This window comes from Equus przewalskii, chromosome 6, assembly GCF_037783145.1.
Source record: "Equus przewalskii isolate Varuska chromosome 6, EquPr2, whole genome shotgun sequence".
Taxonomy (NCBI): Eukaryota; Metazoa; Chordata; class Mammalia; order Perissodactyla; family Equidae; genus Equus; species Equus przewalskii.
In genome coordinates this window covers 65,949,406-65,971,836 of record NC_091836.1, presented here as the reverse complement: position 1 = coordinate 65,971,836, position 22,431 = coordinate 65,949,406, and the positions used below count along the sequence as shown (strand labels likewise).

General features: G+C 45.9%; 1 protein-coding gene across 37 annotated transcripts in view; it reads right to left on the bottom strand.

Annotated features, from left to right (window-relative positions):
- TENM4 (teneurin transmembrane protein 4) overlaps positions 1-22,431 on the bottom strand; it is a 2,704,309-nt gene that overhangs the window by 113,139 nt on the left and 2,568,739 nt on the right. For all 37 annotated transcript variants that reach the window (XM_070625735.1, XM_070625734.1, XM_070625736.1 and 34 more), the window contains 2 exons: positions 18,077-18,223; positions 5,774-5,990 (listed from right to left, as the gene is read on the bottom strand). In XM_070625735.1, coding sequence (XP_070481836.1) covers positions 5,774-5,990; positions 18,077-18,223 — 364 coding nt within the window. The remainder of the gene's footprint in view (positions 1-5,773; positions 5,991-18,076; positions 18,224-22,431) is intronic.

Below are 22,431 nucleotides of genomic sequence, written 5' to 3'. Positions count from 1 at the left end.
GATTGCTCTGGTCACTCATCCCTCCTTTTTCTAAAGTCCCCTGACTCTTTGAGTCTTTTCTCTTTGGGCTCAGTGTGTCATGTCAGTTGACTTGGTAGCAACCTGTCCACACCCAACTACTTGCCTGAGTGAGCTGATAGCCTATTACGCTTAGAGGAGCCCAGAAATACTTGACAACCTCACATTGTTTCTCTCACCATTCAGTGTTCTCCAACATATTCTGAACTGATATTCAAATAACTTGGGGGTGGTTCTTTTGTCAGAACCTCTTCCTGTAATCTGCTAACATGTCCAGCATTGGCAATCCACAATTATTCGCTTAAGTCATCTGTCTGCCCTACGTCCAGCCCTCTCAGTCCTGTCAGTTCCTCCCAAGAGAAGAGATACAGCCAAATTTGTGTACCAGGGAAACAGCTGCCATGAGTGTTCTTTGGGGAGGAAATGTCTCAAGCTGCCCTCCCTTTCCCAGCTGTCTGGTCCCAAGCTCCACAGTCTGGGTCCTGTCACCTGTCCTCCTTGTATGGGCAAGCCAGCTGGAGATGCTTCTTCCACCAAAGACCTGAGTGGCTCCTACCCTCCCACTCAAGTCACAAGAGAGGGCTTGTGACTCTGCAGTATATTCTCCCCATGACTCCAGGTGAGGGACAGGTGTTCCTCTAGGCAGGTGGGGTCCAGGCATCCAGGCCAGGAAAGAAAGATCGTATTCAAGCCACCTAATTTGGTGATGGTAGTTCCCGTGCCTGCTATGTCCCCTCCTACTTTAGACCCACTTTAGATGAGCTGAATTCATTCACACCTCTATCACTTTACGTGGAGCTCAGGACAGCAGTGGCAGAATGTCAGATAGAGCTACTGTATTCAGTAAACCTGGATCAAACACCTGCTCTGGGCCAGGTGTTGTGCTGGGCTCTGGGGACCCAGATGAACCAGACAGGGTCCCTGAGGGAGCCCTTCCTTACTCTTCCATCTGGCGGTACTTCTGCTTCAGTTCTGAGTCAGGCTCTCTGCTTTCCTCCAAGGAGTCCAGCCCAGCCGAGAGCCCACTCTGCTTGCCTGGGTCCCTCACATCCTGGGGAGCTCCTGCCCAGCCTTCTCTGAGGGCCACACCTGCTCCGGGACTTTTGGCACCAGCTGGGGTGCTGCGCAGAGGCCTAAGGAGCCCCCCATGTAACTCCTGGTGTCATTTGTGGATCTGGAGAGCCTCCTGCTTCCTTATCCCAGCCATGGGGTCAGGCCTCTGAGGAAAGGAGTTCTGGCGAGAGCCCTGGGCACTGAGGACTGGCTTGCTTGCTTCCCCCACAGAGGGGTGCTCCTGTCAGTTCCAACCTGGCCATGAATTCCTCTCCTGCCCATGGTCCCAGCATGCCTTGTACTTGAGCCCCCCGCAGTCAGACAGCCAGCCAGGAATCTACACTTCTGGGGCTGTCTTTCCTTGCTGGGCTCAGAAATGCTCTTGGGTCTCTGGGTGACAGCCTGCTTCTTGGAGCCTGTTAAATGGGCTCCCATTCAGACTATACGGATTGTGGCCCATCATATGGGGTGCAGGAGGATACAGGGTTTTCTGTCAGGCACAGGCCTTGGTGCCTCTGTATAACAATAACAAGTCAGGTCTGCCTGCCCATCAAAAATCCCACTCTCTGGAGAATGCCACTGGATTGCTCCCTGCCAAGGATCTCAGCCGACAGCCAGCTGGCAGAATGCTGCCTTCTCCCTTCCTCAAATAAGGACTCAACAATCACAACCTGGTTCTCTCTGGGTGACTGCCGGACTTTCAAGGAGGGCAGGTTACTCTCAAGTTTCACTTCCAATTAAGGAATGGAGTTGGAAGCTCTTTTTCACACCATCACCACCACCACCATCATCTTCATCAGCATCACCACCATCATATGATCATTTTTTGTGTGGCTGGGACTAGCTGAGAATTTAGGTACTTTTTGTTTTTTCATTTAATTCTCACAGATATGCAGCAAAAGAGACATTCTTACCCTCCTCTTATAGATGAGGAAATCGGAGCTCAGAGAAGTTAAGGAATTTTCCTAAGGTCACTTAGCTACAAGGTGGGTGCAACAACTTTAAATCCAGGTCTGACTGATTGCAAAGCTTGGGCTATTTTCACTAGGCCATGCTGTTGCCAAAAAAGCCACCATTTACTGGTCACCTATGTACCGAGCCCTGTGCTAGGTGCTTTATTTCAGTTAATCCTTTCAACGGCTTTCATGAAATAGTTACCGATATTGCTAATTTATCATTGGAGGCACGTGCACAAAGGTTAAATCATTTCTCTGAGGTCACACAGAGCGAGTGGGAGGTCAAGCCAAGATTCAAACTCCAGACACTTTCTATTATACCACATTCCTCCATTTGAGAGGAAAGAAAGCAACAACCCAAACTTGGTAACTGACTTCACTTTATCCCAACTATGTAAATAAGCACTGTATTACTGGCCCCGATCAAGATAATGGAATACCAAGTAGGCAGTCCCACGAGGAAAGCACCTGCTGCCTCATGTTTCTAAGTTTCCATTCACCTGGGCTTATTTTACATAAAGATCTGGTCGGGAATACTCAGTAGTGATAGATAAGTGTTTCTTCTGAATCTAGGTCAGCAAGGAGCAGGGACATCATGATTCAGGTAAATGGTAGCTGAAAGAGATTTTTTTTTTTGAGGAAGATTAGCCCTAAGTCATATCCACCACCAATCCTTCTCTTTTTGCTGAGGAAGACTGGCCCTGAGCTAACATATGTGCCCATCTTTCTCTATTTTATATGTGGGATGCCTGCCACAGCATGGTTTGATAAGCCGTGTGTAGGTCCATGCCTGGGATCCAAACTGGTGAACCCCGGGCTCCTGAAGTGGAGTGCGCCAACTTATTCATTACACCACTGGGCCGGGCTCAAGGTGAAAGAAATTTTTACAGTAACATTTGGAAGTTTCCATTATCCATTCATTTGGAGAGCAAATAGTATGTTCCAGGCCTTGCCCTAAGTATTACAGGTTTGGGGAGATAACTGGTCTCTGCTTTCAAAGCATCTGTAATTTAACTGAAAGTGACAGATACATAAACAACGATCTGGGAGCTTCTACTCCTGCTTCTGCTGCTAATCTGTAATGTGATTTTTAGCAGATGATTTTACCTCTCTGGACTCTGAATCCTCAGAATAAAATTAAGTAAAATAGATAATGTATCCATCCATCCTCCCTCCCAGCGTGCCTTTCTCTCTTTCCTTCCTTCCTTCCATTTCCTCATTGTTCAAGGTAATATATATGCATATTTGTCTTGAGCAGCTATTAAGTGCTAAAATGAGTAAGACACAGTTCTTTCCTGGAAGACTCACTTTAGAGGGGGGACAGACATTTACATGTTCACTCTATTAAGCCATTTGCCCAGAGCCATGTATCCAGTAGTGGCAGGGTCAGGATCTGAAACACAAGTAGGCCTGACTCTGAGGCTTATCCTCTTTCTTTCTGCTGAGAGGTCCATTTCTCCCAGTACACGTTTCTCAAGTTCCCCACTTGACTGGCTCCTTAAGGCGAGTTAGACCTGCTGGAGCAAGAACACTGAAATCCCTGTGTGGGTGCCACAGTGATTCATGGCACGTAAGCAGTGGGCTTGGTGAGTGACAACAGGACATTCAGGGTACATGGTCCCTGCTGGCACTGATCTGGATGGTATGGTAAGGGCACCCCTAAAGCAGAACAGCCACTGGAAGGCAACCAGCCAAAGTTCTAATCAGATCCTATAATGGATCCAGTAAAGAAAGGCTGAACTAGTAATATTCCCTTGGTAGGGATAATATTTACATCTCCAGTTGCTTAAAAGAACTCATACCACTGGAAGGCCCACAAGCATACATACAAAATCACACAATTGAATAAAAGAGCAGGAAGCTTCCTACACGGAGACAAAAGCAGCATTTCTGGCCAAGATAAATGAATAGGTTTCTCCTTAGTCTATTTCTCCTCCTGGCTATGCCACTTGACAAGGCTGTGGATTTGGGAAGGTCCCTTAACCTCTGAGGTTCTCAATATTCTCAGGGTAAGTTGAAGCAAAGGTTTGGACTACAAAGAACCTTCATCTTTAAAATGGTTACAGTTTGAATGCTTTTACACAGTCGTAGTATACCCCTCTTGCTGGGCTCAGAGTTCTTCCCCCACTTCATGGTTGTCATCTTGTCATGGCTCCTTACAAGGAAGGGCCAGGCAGTGGAAAGCATGGGCTCTGGAGTCCAACGGGCCTGCGGTGTGAGTCCCAGCTCCATCACATCCCAGGAGCGAGGGCTTCTCCTTAGATTCCCAGTCACACTCTGGGGATGGTAAAACCACCTCCAAGGACAGCTCCCCAGGATTCCTGCTTAGGTTCTGGCTCTTCTCCCCTTATACGTTCTCCTTGAGCAAACTGTTATGTGCTCATGGTTTCAACTGCTGCTTGTTTGTTCATGGCTCCCAAATCACGATCTCCAGCCCTAACCTCTGTGTGAACCCCAGAATTGCTTATGAACCACAAACAGACATTTCCTCTTGGGTGTCCTACTGAGGTGTGTCCCTTCCTTGCCCTCACCGTGCTCAAGGTGGAGGTCATCACCTTGCTCCCAACCCTGTTTCTGCTCTCAGGTCCCTGACCTAGTGAAGGCACCACCATTTGGCCAGGCATCTGAGTAAGAGACTCCTCTCTCCAGCATCCCTCAGACCAATGACTAAGCCCCGCTGATTTTCCCTTTTACATACAAGTTGACGATGTCCTTCACCATTCCCACCCCTCCTCACTACCCCATTGTCCCCTTAGGGCAGGAACTCCCTGGCACAGAAGTCGTGATCATAGAAGATACACAACCTGTGACTGCTGAATTGAACTGTGCTGACTTTTAGAGAAAGCTCTGTATATATGAGGCATCAATTCATTAGACGACGTTCAAAAAATATTATGAGAAATCCCTCATTCCTGGATACCTTTTCCTAGTTCACAGACCCTGATCTGGGGAGCAGAAAATGGAGAGCTGTCTTTTGCTGGCTCCTGTGCCCTTTCTTCACCCCTGGATCTTTGTACAAGCTGTTCCTTCTCCCTGGGACACCCCCTCTCCCTTGCCTAGGTAACTATTTCTCAACTTTAAGTCTCAGTTCTTAAGTCGTGGCCTTCCCCCTACCCAGGAGTACCTCCTCTATGTTCTCAGAGTACCCTGGGGGCTTATTTCTGGCCTATCATGCTGGAACTGTCCTTTTTGTCCCCCTAGTGGACTGTGAGTGACCAACGGGCAGGGACTGTGTCTTACTCACCTGTGTGATTCTAGCACAAGACCTGGCACAGAGTAGACCTCAATAAAATATTGTCCAATGGATGACACAACTGAAAACTTGTGAAAGAAGGCATGGGCTTATGGCCTGGGATGCCAGCATAACAAAGACTTCTGGACACCAGCTCTGCGGGTGAACGGTGTCAAGCCTTTCAGCTCATCTGGAGACCATGGAATCAGTAACAGCTGACTGCAAAGTGGGTATTGATCCAGGATTCCCCTTGGACCTTTGATTTCTCACTCTTTCCATCTATCACTCAGTAGGAACAACAAAACTTGGCTCATAAAAATTTGAAATGCCTTGGATAGTAGTTTTCTAATCGTGGGTACCTGAGGCTGCTTCTCTGCCTCCCCTGAAGTTCCATCAAGAGCTTTTGATGCCCACCCTCCTGACCTCCTCTCACCCTACCCACCTAAACGTGGCCCTGGAGGTGATTCAGTTCTCCCTCAGAGAGCCATGGCCGGAGTGGGCCCGATGGACTCACCCTCCATCAAAGGGGTTCTCCCCGGGGATGACGTGTGTGCTGTCCCTGCCCACGAGGAACTTGATGCGGTCGTAGAAGGAGTGCAGGTTCTGCTGGGACACGGGGACCTGTGTCTCCTGGATGATGTCCAGAGGGTCAGGGGAGCCCAGGCACAGCGGGTTGACATGACAGAGGGGCTGGAGGCAGCAGTCCGGGTCCATGCAGTCCACCAAGCCATCTGCAGGGGTGACAGAGCATAAGGTTTATGTTACCATGTTCAATCAGCCATGTTTGTCCACAGGTCTTCATTCACTTCTTCTCTATTTCCTACTCATTGAGAACTTTATAAAGCGCCTGGTATAAGCCAAGGCCTTTTCTGGGCACCAAGGAGATCCAGGTGCTTCAGAGCTGGTCCTAGCCCACTCGACCAGTAGGAGAGACAGACACGTGCGTGCACAGTGTGACATGTGCTATTTTTTTTTTCTAAAAGATACAAGGAATTATATATAAGAAGGCCCAGAGGTGAGATAATACCTTAAACATTTGAGATGCTAAATTCAAAGGCTGGGCTCAGAAACTGAGAGGACTAGCACAAGAGGAGACGGCCGAGGGTGGCAGGACGTCGGCGGGAGCAGGTGGGCTGGGCCTCTTGGGCCAGTTTAGGGAGTTTGCATTTCACCCGCTGGACAATGGGGACTACTGAAAGGATTTAAGCAGGGGGTATCTTCATCAGATTTGTGTTGTTGAAAGAACAACTCCTGTAAGGAGGAGAAGGGACTGAAGGGGGCTCAAAATAGAAGCTGGGGGCTCCATGGGGTAGAGGCTGCCGAGGTTGCACAGGGGAAGAATAATGGTTGCTGAGACCAGAGTAACAGTGGAGGTTGAGAGAGTGCATGGTTTGGAGAGACATTTAAGAGGTAAAATCGATTAGGATCTGGTGATTGACTGGCTTTGGGAGTGAGGAGGAGGCAGTGTCGGTGAAGGCACTGCAATCCCCAGGACCTCTCCCTGCTGTGTGGAAATACGTGGAGACTCAGCTCCGCCCTCTGTGAGAGGGGCTTTCTGAGTTTGCTGGATGGTTTCACGTCTCTGACCCAGTTGCCATTAGAAGGGAATTTTCTTTACCACGTGGATGGATTTCTTCAGGACTGAAAATTATATTACAGCTTCCAGCTTCCCAAAGTGCAAAGAAAGAAATCCTACCAGGCCACAGATTCTTGGTTGCATTATCCCAAAGTCTTTTACAGGCACCCAACAGAATAGCTTAAAATGGGTCACAAACCCAGGGATTAGAGGATTAACTTAAAACGGATCACAAACCCAGGTCCTCCAAAGTGGGGGACTAGAAAAGCCCAGCGTCACAGTCTGTGTGCTTCACAGGCACAGAACAATCTAAGGATATGTGCTCCTCTGTGGGTTCAAGTTCTGCCTCTCCTGCTTATTAGCTATGTGACTTTGGGCAAACTTCCCCAGGACCCTGGGGCACAGATCCTGTTCTGGTTATCTCTGTGCTATCTCTAGCACTTGGTATAGGTGTTTAAAACATGACTGGCAAATAAATAAATGAATGAAAGTGGAATGAATTAATTAACAAATGAATCAGGGGACAATACCAAATGGCAGTCCATAAAGCCAGGAAACCATTATCTCACTCAATTCAGTCCAACAGTGTGGTAGGGAGGGAGGCTCAGGAGGCTCAGAGACCGAAGTTCAAGCCCCAGAATTGCCCCTAAGAATGACCCTGGACGAGTTCTTGCACTTCATGATCTCTCTAAGCCCTGGTCTCCTCATCACTGACATGCCTCCCTCACTTCTGTCTCCAAGGGTTTACAGCATAGATGCCATCCATCAGAGTTATCGTATAATCACTGGCCAGATGGGGGGCTCCACCCACACAGGCAGTGCCCTTAAGCCTCCTTACCAGCCACAGGGGTGTTGTGGCCATAGGCAAGCTACTTAACCTCCCTGGAACCCAGTTGTTCTCCTTAATAAGTTAGGGACAAAAATCCCTTGTCTTTCTTGCCTACTTCTGCACGGTATCCAAGACCTTATAGCTTCCTTGAGAGCAGCACAGTGGTAAAGAGCACGGACTCCAGAGCCAGACAGTCTGGGGTCAAATCCTGGCTCTGAAACTTGTGCAAGTTACTCAAACCCTCTGGCCTCAGTTTTCCGCATCTCTTACAAGGGGATTATAAGAGTGTTACATAAGTATTTGTAACATAAATGAAAAGCATAGTATATGTCCCCAAATCTAGCAGAGCACCTGACCCATGGTAAGTACTTAATAAGGGTAGTTCCTTCCTTCCTGACCCTGAACCTAAAACATGGCTCACCAAAGTGAAGGGCCATTTGTCCTTTGTCTGCTCACCTGCCAGATTCATCCTGAGATGTGGAGCAAAGGCTTCCCCTCACCCTAGCCCTGTCCTGGGTCCTAACTTGGGGCTCCTGTCCCAGCTCCCAGGATATACCAAGTCACTGCCTAGCGAGGCACCTGTCTTCTCCTGCAGTCGGCGGGCTCCATCACATGTTCCCGTGCTGCCCCTGTCAGACATTGCTTAAACACATAATTACAGCCCAAGCGGAGGGTTATTTGCATTCTGCTATTGATGTTAGCATGACAGATTCAGCTGCCGCATCCATAACTCTGCAGAAATGCCCCATTATTCAATCCCAGTGAGCAGGGACGTTGACCATTAAATCAGCTAGCACAATTGAAGGGCCGTGAAAAGTCATGGCTAATTTGAAATTTTATTAGCTCTTGCCTGCTCTTGTTTACCACCGAAGCAGTCCCTGGAAGCCAGTTTTTTACCTCTTTACAAACACTCTGCTCTGTGGCACCTTGGAAGAAACTGCTTCCTGATCTCTAGTCCTGGGGGAAAGTTGGCCAGGAATTATTGTTACCATCACTAATATTTATATGAAATGATGATAATCACAGCTGCCACTTATTGAGTGCCAGGCATTCTGCTAAATGCTTTATAAGGAATCTTTTCAAGGAATGTGTCATTGAATCATCCGAACTCTACGAAGTAGCCACTGCCATCACCATCCCCCTCATTTTAGAGAGAGAGAACCACAGGCTCAAAGTGGTAAAGTAACTTGGTCAAGGTTGCAGAGTCAGTCAGTGAAGAAGCTGACTTGGAATCTGAACTCAGTTCTTTCTGAAGTAGGAAAGGTTCTTCGAGTCCTGAAGAGACTTTGAGGAACCATCTCTTAAATGGAAAACATCAATTTATGAGTCTTGCTGAAATACTTCTCTTTGGTGCTCTTCCAGCACCCTGGGCGACCTCCATCACAGAGCTCATCTCCCCATGTTGTAATTTTGATTTTCTGTCTGTCTCCCTCCCCAGATAATGGGCTGCTGGAGATCAGGGGCTGACTCATTCCAGGATCCCAGCACCTGCTGCTCTAGCTTTCAGTTTCATCCTTGCTTCTGGAATCTGGGGCTTTCCTCTGCTCCCCTTTATTCTTTTTAAAAAAAATCAGCAATGAACTTTAAAAATAAATTGTTGTTTTTTTGTGGTCAGAGGAGCTTTGTGACGAGCTAGTTAGCCATTCTGCTGGAAATGGAAGTCTCTGCGAGGGCTCTGAGCTTCAGTTCGCCCATCTATAAAATGAACAATCAGACCCACCTCATAGAGATGCTGGTAGGATTACGTGAGATCCTGGATGTGAAGCACTTAGCACGATGGCCAGCACCTAAGAAAGTACTTGATGAATCACAGTCACTATGAGCTCCTGGCCAGGTGCTTCCCTTGAACAGGTATCCTGCTAACAGACCTGCCATTTGGCCCTGCCCTGGCCCCCTCCCTATGCACACACTTCAAGGCAGCCCTCTCTGGATGCAGCCTGGCCTTGGAGAACAGAATTAGATAAACATGGCCATAGGCGTCACACCTGTAAGTTAGGGAAGTAGAGACCACAGGGGATGGAGAGGTTGGGGTTCTCTGAAATGGGGATGTTACACAAACAGTGTGCTTATGAGAGCCTCTGGGACTGGGGCACTGTCACTGTGTGCTTCGCAGGTTTGAGTGAGTAATGCCAGGCCAAGAATTCTGTCTGCCTACACCTTCCTATGTTGATACTCCCTAATCACTCACTCAGCAAATACTGGTTGAGTAGTAAAAGTGGGCTAAATCTCCACTAATAGAGACACTCAGATTTAAATGAGATGCATATTTTACAAACGAGTAGCCCCACAGAATTCTTATCAAAGGCTCAGTTTACAAGACCAGCTTTCATGTGAATCTCTCTATATTTTCAAATGCAGCATATGGCAGCCTGAAACAGGGCAGATGGCTGTTCTACAGGAAGCGAGACTCTTCCACAGTTTCATTTTCTTAGGCATAGATGACAAATTTTAGAAGAGTAGTAGTAAAAGGAAAAAGTATGCTTTCGGGACAGAAAAGTAAATTTTGGGGTAGACTAGAAACATCAACATAGAGTTTTCGGGATGCTCTGGTCTTGGCTAGTTTTGAAACATTTACATTTTCCAAGCACTTTATATCTCACTTAATCGTATATTACACGCAAGTTGGCCATGTTCCATATATTTGCTATTCCCATTGAGACACTCTCATTATGGCAGCAGAAAAAAGCCACTAGAAAAATAGAGAGGATTTTCCTCTATTTCCTTAAAATTTTCAATAAAACTCTCCTGAACTCTAAACCCCAACTTTTGGGAAAGAATATTTTTTTTCCCCAGAAATTTCCTTTTTCCTCACAGTTCTGAAGGCCTCCTCCTTCTGGTGAAAGTGGAGAAGGGCAGAAGAAAGTGGCAGAGGCCATTCAGGCTCCTGGAGGCTGGGAGGGGTCAGCAATGCCTCTGGTGGAGGGCAAAGGAAAGGGAGGAGGAGAAAGGCAGAATAGAGATTGAAAAGAAAGCTAAAAGAAAAGAATAAAGGAAGGGAGGGACAAAAAGGAAAAAAGGGGCCAGGTGTCTGGACACTAAACAAACATTCCAAAGTGGTTCACTTGTGGCCCTCGAACCTGAAGCCCTCCAGTGCTGAAACACTGCATGGTGCATGAAGCACTGGCTTCTGCTAACATTTCCATCTATATGCTACCAACTTGATGAGTGCCATGCCATTTCCTCTTGCATCCCTTCTCAGTGCCTCCCCTGCTGATGGGTGTCAACTGGCCTTGACAGCTAGGGAGAGGGTTATGTGGGAGAAAATGCAGACCAGAAGCCTGATGACCCAGTACCTTCCCTGGTTTTCTAGCCTTGAGACCTTGGCCACATCCCTTCATAGTTCTGAGATGCAACTTATTCAGTAAAACCAGGATAATAAGTTCTGCCAGCCTCAGACTGCTGAAAGGTCCTGGGTTGTAAAGAGTAAGTGAGCAATTCAATGAAAGAAGTTTTGGTGTCCTTCCCAAGCTTGTGGCTCTTCCCTGGAGTCCCCTCTGCAGACAAGTGCTTGGGCACAGGAATGGGTGAAGTCCTCTGCCATCAGTTATAGTCCTGACTACCAGTGGCTTTCTGTTCGTTTTGTGATCTTAACAGCTGCCAGTGAGTGGTGGAACCTTGGGGGACTGATTTCCCTCTCTGATGTCAGCAACTTAATTAGTTAGGTGGAGAGTAGATGGGCAGCCTCTCGGGGCTAACCTGTGGGACAGCCACCTCCTGACCTTTCTCTGCCACAGGCCCATTTGCCCTGATGGCTGGCCTGCTGAAACTTTCACACAAAGTGAAAGGTGTGCATGAGAATTCTATTGGAGGTGGTGGCTCAGCTAGCCTTCTCATCTTTACAAATGAGGGCACAGCTCAGGTTGAATGATTTACCCAATGTCATATTGCTAGTGCGGTGGCAAAGTTGGGAATTTGGTCCCTTATCTTTCTCCAAATCCAGGTGCTAGGCACTCTTCCACAGTCTACATCACTTTCTCTATCAAGGCTTTGGAAATTCTGGTTTCCCCAGCCCTGTCTCCCCCTTCACAGTGGGCAGGAACTGACTTGTTTATTTCTGTACCCCAAATGCATAGCAGAGTGCCTTGCACACACTGACATCATATTTGTTGAATGAATGAAAAAGTGAATGAACGATTGTGTGAGGATCTCAAATCAAACACCTCAATCTGTTTGGCAGAAGCCATCGAGGGCTGTGGGGTGTGATTCCAGGGAAGAGCTCATTCCTCTCCTAAGAAAGGAGACAGGACAGGTCTGTTTTATTCATTGAGTGCCTGTCATGTGGCTGGCAGGCCCTGTGCTAGGCACTAGACAGAGAGGAAGAAAACAGAGTTACTGCCTCCAAAGGATTCAGTGTTGTGGGTCAGACAGACAAGAGAGTGCTGGGAAGGAAGGAAGCAGAGGGGGCTGTGGATGCCCAAAGGTGGGAACCCAACTCAGGCTAGGGACTGCAATATTTTCTGGAAGAGAAAATGCTTAAACTGAGACTAGAAGAATGGCCACGAATGAGCCGAAAGAACAGAGCTGGGAGCCGGTTTGGGAAATTTGTGGACTAGTCAACTCTTAGTATCACAGTTGTTTGCATGGTTACTGAAACTGATGGTCCAGTGGACAGTGTATAACAAGTCCATCTATCTCTCTGCAGGCTTAACGCCTTCCCTGGCTCAATAGCCCATCAGCCAATCTCGTCTTGCTGTTGTCTGCGGTCTGGCCACAGAACTGCTTTACAGCAGGCTGTGAGCAGCGTCCGGGGAGGCCCTGGAGGGGGAGGGTGGAATGTGCCTCCCCTTCTGTACACATCTGGGAGAAGTTTTTGTCATTTGCTATAATAAATTCTGTGCCTTCTTTGAAAGGCTTGCAAAAGCTTTATCTGCCCCTTGGAACACAAGATTTTTAAAGGTCAATTTCTCTCTTGTCTCTTATCACAAGAAACATGGTTTAGAGATAGTCTGAAGGGTGACCAAATTCTACGGCTTGATGTGAATTCTCCATTCCAGCAAAGGGAGATGGGCAGGAGGACGGAGGACAGAGAACTTTGTTCTCAGTTGTCTTGAAATTTCTCCTTCCGTGTTGCATCTATTAATATCTGTATTGCAATCCACGATCGTTTTTTGTGGGGCCAACGGCGCCTAAAGAGATTATTACACCTTGAAGCTGCTTAAAGATTCTTTATCAAAAGGGATCTAGTTGTTTAAATTCCAGTGAATTTTTTACTCTGGCTTCTTCTTTAAACATCGGTTCCATTCTAATCTTAGCTCTCCCCTGATCCACTGTGTGACTTGGGGTAAACCACTTCAGCTCGCTAAGCCTCAGTTTCCCTGCATGTAAATGTCTGCCTTGCAAGTTTATTGTAAAGGGCTGGAGACATATGCTCAGAGTGTCCAGTATAGTGCCTGGCCCTTATGGATGCTCTCTAAACAATGGCTATCATTTTCCTTTATGTACATTTGAATTTTTTTCCTTCTCGCAATAAGCATGTAACAGTTTGGAATACAAATTTTAACCAAGAGATGAAAAAGGTCAAAATACATTATTATATGGAGAAATACATTATAATCGTAAGTGAAAAAAGTAGAGTATAAAATTTTATAGAAAGCATAATTCCAATTTTTAAAAATAATTATTTACATATGAACATATATTTATTTTATAATAAACATCATGCTTCTGTGATTACAGGTGGACAGGAGCAGGAGAAAGAGAACTGATATTTGCAGGTGACGAACTGAGGCTTAGAGAAGGTGAGTAACTTACTCAAGGTCATGCAGCCAGCCATGGGAGAGCCAGGATTTGAATCCAGACAATCTGGGTACAGATCCTGCACTTTGAATCATTGTGCTATGTTGCCTCTCAGGCACTTTAAATATATCACCTGGGATCCTCACAGCAGCCCTGAAGGTATGCATTATTATTCTCATTTTATGGTCACTTAGCACCTTTGGGCCACAGTTTCACCAGCTCTGAAATAGGGATGAAATGAACACCCTCATCAGAGGGTCAGTGTGTAACAAATGAGAAGATGCATATGACAGCACTTCATAAAGGGCTTCATAAAGGGTACTATATGAATAGGGCACATCTTCTTTGTTAAGTGGGGCACACAGAGGAATTCACACTGAGTGGAGAGTCACGGCCTCAGGAACTGCCTGCCTTGCTGGTCCCTCTCACCAACCAGTGCTCTAGGTGAGATCTGGAGGCATGCCAGATTGACTGGGCAGCCCTGACAGAGGATCAGGAAACTGGGAGTCACTTAGTCCCATTCAGGATCTGTTTCCTGCTTTTAAATCTAGACAACAACCATAAATGAAAACAAAAACAAACCAATAAAGCTAAGCCCAACTCAGCCATATTGTGTAACTTTCTTTTTTTTTTTTTGGTCTCACAGTTTAAAAACACTGCAATAGCATTCTTAATGAAGCTTGAAATTCAAGTTTAATTTGGAAAGGATTGCTTTAAGCCTAGCAAATTGGGAAAGAAGAGAAACCAGGAGTTCTCAAATGACTTCAAGAGCCACAGTTGGGTTTATGATGGTGCCATGAATCTGAGGTCTGGGCACACTGAAAAGCTCTAATGTGGCCAGACCTCATGGACCACGGCAGCATCTGCCACCTGCCAGCTGTGTGACCTGGGCAAACACTTCCGCTCGCTAAGCCCCAGTTTCCTCATCATAAGGAAATAGTATGATAATAGTACCTGCCTCCCAGTCTTGTTGGGGCGATGCACAACTGCTTTGACATATAAATTATCATTCTCATCCTCTGGTCTGCTTTATGGTACTGTTGTCCTCTATTTAAATTCAAGTGAGGGCTCGCATTACATTTCTAGGAGGCAGATAAATCCCCAGGAGGTGTGGAAGTGCCCTAGGTTCACAAGGCCACGTGGAGTGGCTCAAGAATCTCGGGTCCTAGTCCAGGTGGTGTTAACGACTTTCTGTGTGACTGTGACGTGTGTGATGTCATGTCCCCTCTCTGGGCTCCAGTTGCCCTGTAACATGCAGAGGAGTAGAAGGGCTGAAGTCGATGTTCTCTGTCTCTCCCAGTCCTGTTACTCGACATTAAACTCTGCTAATTCCTTCTGCGAGCCCCTGAGTCACATCAGCCAAGAACAATCACTCAGCGAGACATTTTTTCCCTCCACCTTGACTTATTTATCTGGGATTATGCCATATCCCACTTCATGGTTGGAATAAAGGCACTTATTTCATTCTACTTCCATTAGATTTAGTTGTTTGGATAACAATTTCTTCCAAATGACTGTGAGCTTCCTGAGAGAGAAAGACTGGGCCGTGTTTATTGGTCTTTATTTCCCCTCAGAAAGGAGCATGGTGCCCTGCAGACCGCAAGAGCCCCAAAAATGTGTGCATGACTGAACTGAAAACAGCCAAGTGCTAAATACGGCTCACTCTTGTGTTGCCTTGTATAGCCTGCCCTGTTTCTCCCTCCACTAAAACTGTCCCCATTTGGCCAAGACCCAGAGTGATGGAGAGGCCAGGGAGGATAGCCTTGCCCCTTCCAGCACCTGGGGACAGTCTACCCTCTACAGCTGTTTCACCTTTGCCACCCTGCAAAGCAGGGACCCTCTGTGCCTTCCCCTTAGCTCCCCAAACGGGTGGAGAGGGCCCTGAGGTGAGATGTTTCCTCATTTCATGATTGAGAACCCAAGGCCAAGTTCTCTGAACAATCTGGTCTCACAGGTAGTTGTCTTCCCAATCTTGATGATCCATGGGATGTCTTCCCAGCTAGACCAGAAGCACCATAGGACAGGGACCATATCACAGTTTCCAGTAGGGCACCCAGGCATTTGATAATATCAGCTGAATGAGTGAATGCTCCTCCAGCACAGCTATTATCCCACTGCATTGTAATTCAGTGCTGTTTCTCCCTCCCTACAAAACGTGAACTTCACAAGGGTGGGGACTGTGTCTTAGTCATCTCTGAAGCCCCAGAACCCAGGACAGGGACCAACACAGAGCAGACATTCAGTTAACATTTCTTGAGTGAGTGAATGAACTCAGGTTACAGTGCTATTGTTTGTATATACTTTGCTAAAATTATGTAAAAGTTCATTACAATCTATAACATGCTCCATAAATGTAAGAGGTATGTTCTCCTACAATTAGGGGTTTTCAGATTGTTCTTTTCTAGTTCCTGCTGGTTCATCCCTCAGAGCAGCCGGAGGAGGCTCCATTCCCTTGGGATCTGGATCAGTCCTATTTCCTATGACAAAAAAATCTTTCCCCTACCAAAGCTGTGGGGCTTTAGGCTCCTGTGTGTCCACACCCATGTAAACACCAGTGAGCTCTTATGCTGGGAACGCTGGCTCTCAAGGACGGTAAACAGAGGACACACTGGTATTGCATTTCATATGAGGGAACAGATGAAACTTGTTTTATAACCTTACATGTGTGTTTGGGGGAGTGCACCCTCTCCCCACTTTTCTTAAGGACATTCAGATCCTTCACTGCCCAGATGTTCAACAGCTGTTTGAAGACTTTGGCCACGACCCTAGATTCTTGAGAAAGGAATAACTTCCTGGTGTGGCTCTTCTCCCCTTCTCTTCTATTTACATGAATTTACTGTTGGTCATTGGAATTGTGTCTACACAGGCAAGATGAAGGGGAATGATGAGGAAATTATGTGGATAATTTAGGCTGGCATCTCTTCCCTTTGAAGGGCAGTATTATCATCCTTTACCTTGCCTGAAGACTGGGATACTTGGTGCCCTTCCCTACTTTGCCCACAATGATCTCTCTAAATGAAAAGCCTTTTTCCTTCCAGAGAATGCCTACCTACTCAAGTATCACCTTCTTGATGAATTGTTTTTCTACTCCCAACAACCAATATATAACTCTACAACAGTACTTATCGCTGTCCATCAGCACTTAACTTTGGGCCTTTCTTTCTCATTTGAGTTCCTGGAGCACAGGGATAGGACTCACTGATCTCTGTGCCTGGCCTAGGGAGGTGCCCCATAACTGGAAGTCTGGATATTTATGGATCACAGGACTTACTGAACTCCCCAAGTTTCAGACTGATTAAGGGACATTTCAACCCTGTGAGATCTCGGGAGGACAACATGGACCTGCTGTCTCTGCCTGGCTATCAAGGCCCAACCCCACGAGCTCCTTGTTGACAATTACTCCATGGAGCCCAGGCCTGGGTGCATAGGCTGGACCACCTCCTGGGTGCAGGCGGCAGGGAGAAGGACTGAAAGCTGGCTCAGACAAAGATCAGTGGTCTGAGATAGGCTTTTGCAGGTTGCTGGGGCCAACTCAAGGCAAATAAACCAGAGCAATCACAATAGCACACACGTGGCCTTTGAATCTTCACTCTGTTCTGAGATTGTAGAATCAGTCAAAGTAGAAAATCCCCACAGCCTAAGATGCTAGGTTTCTGACCTGTTGATTTTCTATTCTGTGGGGAATACCAGAAAGTCCCTTGGTATAAACAAGAGGGGGCTGCATAAACACATTTGGACTAGGCCAATGTTAGAAAGGAAGGTTAACTGTTTCAATTTTTTTTTCATATTTCTATCTTTTTATTCTCCTAATACTCCCTGAGATCGGTAGAGTCAACCCATCTTCCCAGCGGAAAAGTAGAGCACATTATGGTTCTATTTATCCAAGTTTACACAACAGAAAGATGAAGGCTAATTCTAGGACTAATATAAGGACTGGAATGGTCCTCAAGATCCAACTGCCTCATTTTATAAATAGGGAGCATGAGGCCCAGAGACATTAAGTAGCTTGCTTAAGGATATACAGGGAATCAAAGACAGAATTGGGATTAGAATGCTGGTCTCTTCACTCTTAGCTAATAAATGTTCCACAAGACTAGGCCTCCCTTCCTTAGGGGTTTTGACTGTCCAGCACTTGAAAAAATCCAACAGCAAAGACAAATTACAAATCCTTTTACAAATCCACAGGGACAGAGAGTGTGGGGACAAAGGTGGCCCCCAGTGTGCTTGAGGGTTACCACCAATCAGAAGAGAAGGGACCTTGACCAAAGGTAACTCAACCTCTCTCCCCCAGAGAAGCACCCTTTCTGCCACTTTCTGTGAAACAGAATTGGATGGCCTCTTCTTGTCTACTTCCAGGGATCTGATAACTTTGCCAGGCAACTCATTCCACTATTGAATTGTTAGAAAATTCTTTCTTCCATACGCCTTTCCTGCACTGCTGTTGGATGGTAATTAATTTTATTTACGTTAGTTAATTTTAATTAATTCAAATGGAACAACTAGTGATAGGCACTCATTCTGTAGACCACATGTGCAGTTTTATGTATACCCTGCAGGCCTCCTTGACTGGACAGCTGGTGTGTTGATGGCCTGTTAACTCAGTAATGCCCACCCTCCACCCTGTACCTCCCTCCAGACTTGGAACTGCATGGGGCCCATGGGTACCAAAGCCCTACCTCCATCGTTGTCTTTGCTGTCACCACAGGCGGTTTCCATGGATGTGTCACAGCCAGCTCCTCTCCAGCCCAGCTGGCAGACACAGTGCCACCCATTCAGATCCAAGGTACATCTGCCGTTGCCATTGCACAACCCAGGGCAACCCTCTGCAAGGCAAAGCACACAGAATCAAGGTCTGCTCGTCCACAGCCAAGTGCAGTCGCGCACACTCACACTCCACCTGCCAACTCAAAAAATGCTTTCACATCCATCAGCACATTGATGCCCTCAGCACCCAGGGAGGCCGGTATCATTAGGAACTGCCACTTCCCCCGAGAAGATAACTGAGACTTGGAGGTAAAAGGACTCCTTAAGGCTGCACAGTCAGGAAGTGGCACAGTCAGGAAGCGGCAGGGATAGGTCCGAAACCCACACCTTCTGCCTCTAAAATCCCTTCTTTCAAAAGTGACTGGGATTCTAGAGTGGGAGTCAGTGGATGCTGGCCTGTCAGGATCTGACCAACGGAGATTTCGCCTGATCCTTGCTCCCTGTTCGCTCTTGGGTGTTTTTCCTGTCTCTGGTGGATGTTGGGAACAAAGGAATCATCTCTTGGTTTGCTCCTCGTGTCCCCTCAGCTCTTCCGGGTCTCACTCTAAATGGCCAGACTTTTTCCAGCTCTTGTTACTAGGTCAACGGTACTGGACCTTAGGCTCTTCATTTATTTTGTCCTATTTTCTCCTAAACAACTGTCTTCACTTTGAGAAGAGTCCTTGGATCTTTTTCTTCCCATCTTATGTATAGCCACTAATAGGAGGGCTCTGCACCCAGAGAAGCCCTAATGGCGGTCACGAGAGAGCCTAATTAGGTTTTCTGTGATTGCAAATGCAGGCACGGGCAGGCTGCTCTTCCCTAATTTTGTTCACCTGTACATCTGTCTGCCTATCCGTCATTTATTAAGCACTTTCTCTGGGCTGGCACTGGAGGCACAGAGATGAATAAGACCTAGTTCCTATTCTTGAGGAGCATGCAGCCTAACACAGGAGATAGATATGTGGAGGCAAAATGTTTCATTGCTAAGCTCCCTAAAGGAAATGTGCAAAATATGGTGGGGACCCTGCACAGGTGTGGCCGTCTGTCTGAGAGGCTGCGGATGATTTAATCCAGGAGGGTCAGGCAATGTTTAGACTCTGCCTTGGTTCTGCTTTGACCATCATCATGTGGCAGGGAGTTATTATTATCATTCAAGGGATTTACAGGTTGTTGATTACCACCTTGTTAAACCTCTCTCTCCGAGTCTGTGGCTCAGAAATCTATGTCTGAGAATCTGTTAAGTTACATGGTTCACTTTGGCTTCTATTTTGCCACCTGGTTTTCATTCAAGTCCTTATTTTAACGAACCCACCAACCTCTTTCTCAGAAGGGCTATCACAAAGCACCTCTGACTGGCCTGCCTGCCATATCTTCTCTCTGCCCCTGCTCGGTCTCAGGGAAAGGCGTGGATGTGAAAGCACTCTGTCATCTATAAAGCTTAATTTGTTTTATCATCATGAGGAGCACACTGCTACAAATATGGCTACAAATGGAATTTTCTGCCATGAAATAACTGAAAATTGACCCATTATTCTGAAATGGGACCAATGTGAATGTAACTGTCCAGTACAACACCCAGGCCGAGGCAGGCGCTCACTAAAGGGTGGATCACTTAGAATCTAAAACTTCAGTGTTTTAAGGACTTTTGATAGTTGGCTGTTATTGCAAAGTAAAAGAAAAGAACATGTTCATTTATACTTGAGATGTTCAACATAGCAACCCATCAATCAGTCTGGCCACTGTGTTTTCCATTCAAAGGAATAACCATTTATTGAGTGTACACTCCACACCCAGGAAGGATTTCTCCAGAAGTTTAGTAGAAGCCTGTTGCTAAAGGTGGGAAACCACCAGCATAGACACCCCAACAGGGACCCAGAAAGCAGTTGCAAAGGCAGGAGCAGAGCTGTGAGGTGTAGGTGAACGCCCAGGCCTTCTGACCTGGTAGCCAACATCAGCCACCCTTCCTGATCGAAACGATTACAGATGCGCTCTTTCCCTGATTCGTCCCATTGACATTTTTGTTCATTGGCTGGGACTTCCTTTCAATTAAGTCTCATTTGTCTTTTAAATCAGTCTTAGAGGAAGTAGGGTCCAACGGGTAAGAATGGTAGTAGATTGCTTTCTCTTGCTCCAAGATGTAGTTTCTTGCAAGATGCAAAGAACATCTCTTGTGTTAGAGCACAAGTTTGGAAGCCAGATCAAAGGCTGCCTCTGCCACTCAGTGGCTGTATGATCCAGGTGTCTTATTTAATTTCTTTGAGCCTACTTATAAAATGAGGTTGTTGGGCGGATTAAATAAGATAAAGTATGCATGATACACGAAGCCTGACATACAGCTCGAGTACAATATCTGAATCTTCTACTCACCTTTACCTTCTATTTTGAGTAGAGAGCATATAGTATCATAAGTTGTACCCATAACTTCAGGTAGGGCTCATAGAAAGGCAAAATGGAAAACTGAGGCAGTTATCAAGATCAGAGTCAGCAAACTTCTGTAAAGGTCCAAATAATAAATATTTTAGGCTTGTGAGCCATATGGTCTCTGTTGCAATTACCTAACTCTGCCATTGTAGCCTGAAAGCAGCCACACAGTTTATAAATGGCTGTGTTCCAATAAAACTTGATTTACAAAAACAGGTGACGGGCTAGATCTGGTCTGTGTGCTGTGGTTTGCCAACCCCGGGTTTAGATGCTTCAGGACAGTGATGACAAAGATAGTTGCCATATACTGAAGGTCCACCATGGCTCACAGTGTGCTAGACACTTTACATATATTATTTCTAAACTCAATAACTTTTTGTTATATTTTTCAGATCCTAATTTTCTAGGGAAGTTCCGATTTCACACCAATTAATCCTAAATTTTTAATAAAAACTATGTGTTGTAATAGAATGTGGACTTTGGAACTGGAAAGACCTCGGTTCAAATCCCAGCACCAACATTTTACTTCCTACCCGTGTGATAGCTGGCAAATTATTTAAGTCTCTAGGCCTCAGTCTTTTCATCTATAAAATGGAGGTAATACCTAATTGAAAAAGCTGTCAAGAAGATTAATGAGGTAATGTATGTTAATTATTTAGCACAGTTGGTAACATAAGTAGGCATTTAACAAATGGTAGCTGCTATTACTATTATTGTATTTAACTGTTTTAACGTTGTATAACTTTACTAAGAAATTCACAAACCAGAAAATAACTTTGCCAGTCCAAGTTGTTTCAACGTTTGGGTCAAAAGCTATGGTCCTAATAAATACAAACTTTGCCAAAACAGCTGAGAAAAGCCCAGTGATATGGTCATGAGGTCAACATGCAGTTCAGTGGGAGGCAGCGAGGTGGGTTCAGAGCCTCAAGCCCCAGCCCATGTTCACCATTTCATGCTTTCCTAGCACTCTACTCTGTCCCTCTCTTTGAGAACAACTGCCCCTAGCATACTTAAATTATTAATTTTGCCATTAGTTTAATGTCTTACTTCCTCCATTAGAATGTAAACTCCAGAAAGGCAACTTTGGACCTAATCCAGTGCCTTGTACATAGCAGTTTCTCAATCTGTATTTGCTGAAATAAATCAACAAATGAGACAGGTGACCTAGGTTCTTGTACCTCCTACCTGACTTGTAGGATCTTGGGAAAGTTACTTTTCCTCTTTTGGTCTCAGTTTCCTCATCTATAAAGTGAAAGCTTGGATGAGACGATCTGCTAGGTCCTTCCTAGAACGGACCCAATAGAGGAGGTCAAAACAACTTCAAATTTGAAGACTTTGTTCTTAATTTCAACAAATTTTACTTAGCACCAACTGGATGCCAGGCATGGGTTAATTCTGGGATAAATAGAGATAAGATATGTCCTCTGCCCCCAATAATTTTATATTCTATTTATCTATACCCTACTTTGTTCCAGGAAGCACTGAAATGGGTCTTATAATTTCAAATAATACTTCTTAAAGTGCATTTTGTGGAATACTAGTTCTAGTAGGTCCTCAAAAACAAGCTTCTGTGGTCAAACAAGTTTGGAAAACATTGTATCCTATACTCTTTTTTTCTTTTTAACCTGTAGTGTTTTTTTGTTTTGTTTTGCAGGGGAAGATTTGCCCTAAGCTGACATCTGTTGCCAATCTTCCTGCATTTTTTTCCTTTCCCCCCCGACTAAAGCCCTAGTACACAGTTGCTTATGGTTGTAAATTATTCTAGCTCTTCCATGTGAGCTGCCACCACAGCACAGCTACTGACAAAGTGGTGTGGTTCTGCACCAGGGAACTGAACCCGAGCTGCCAAAGCGAAGTGTGCCGA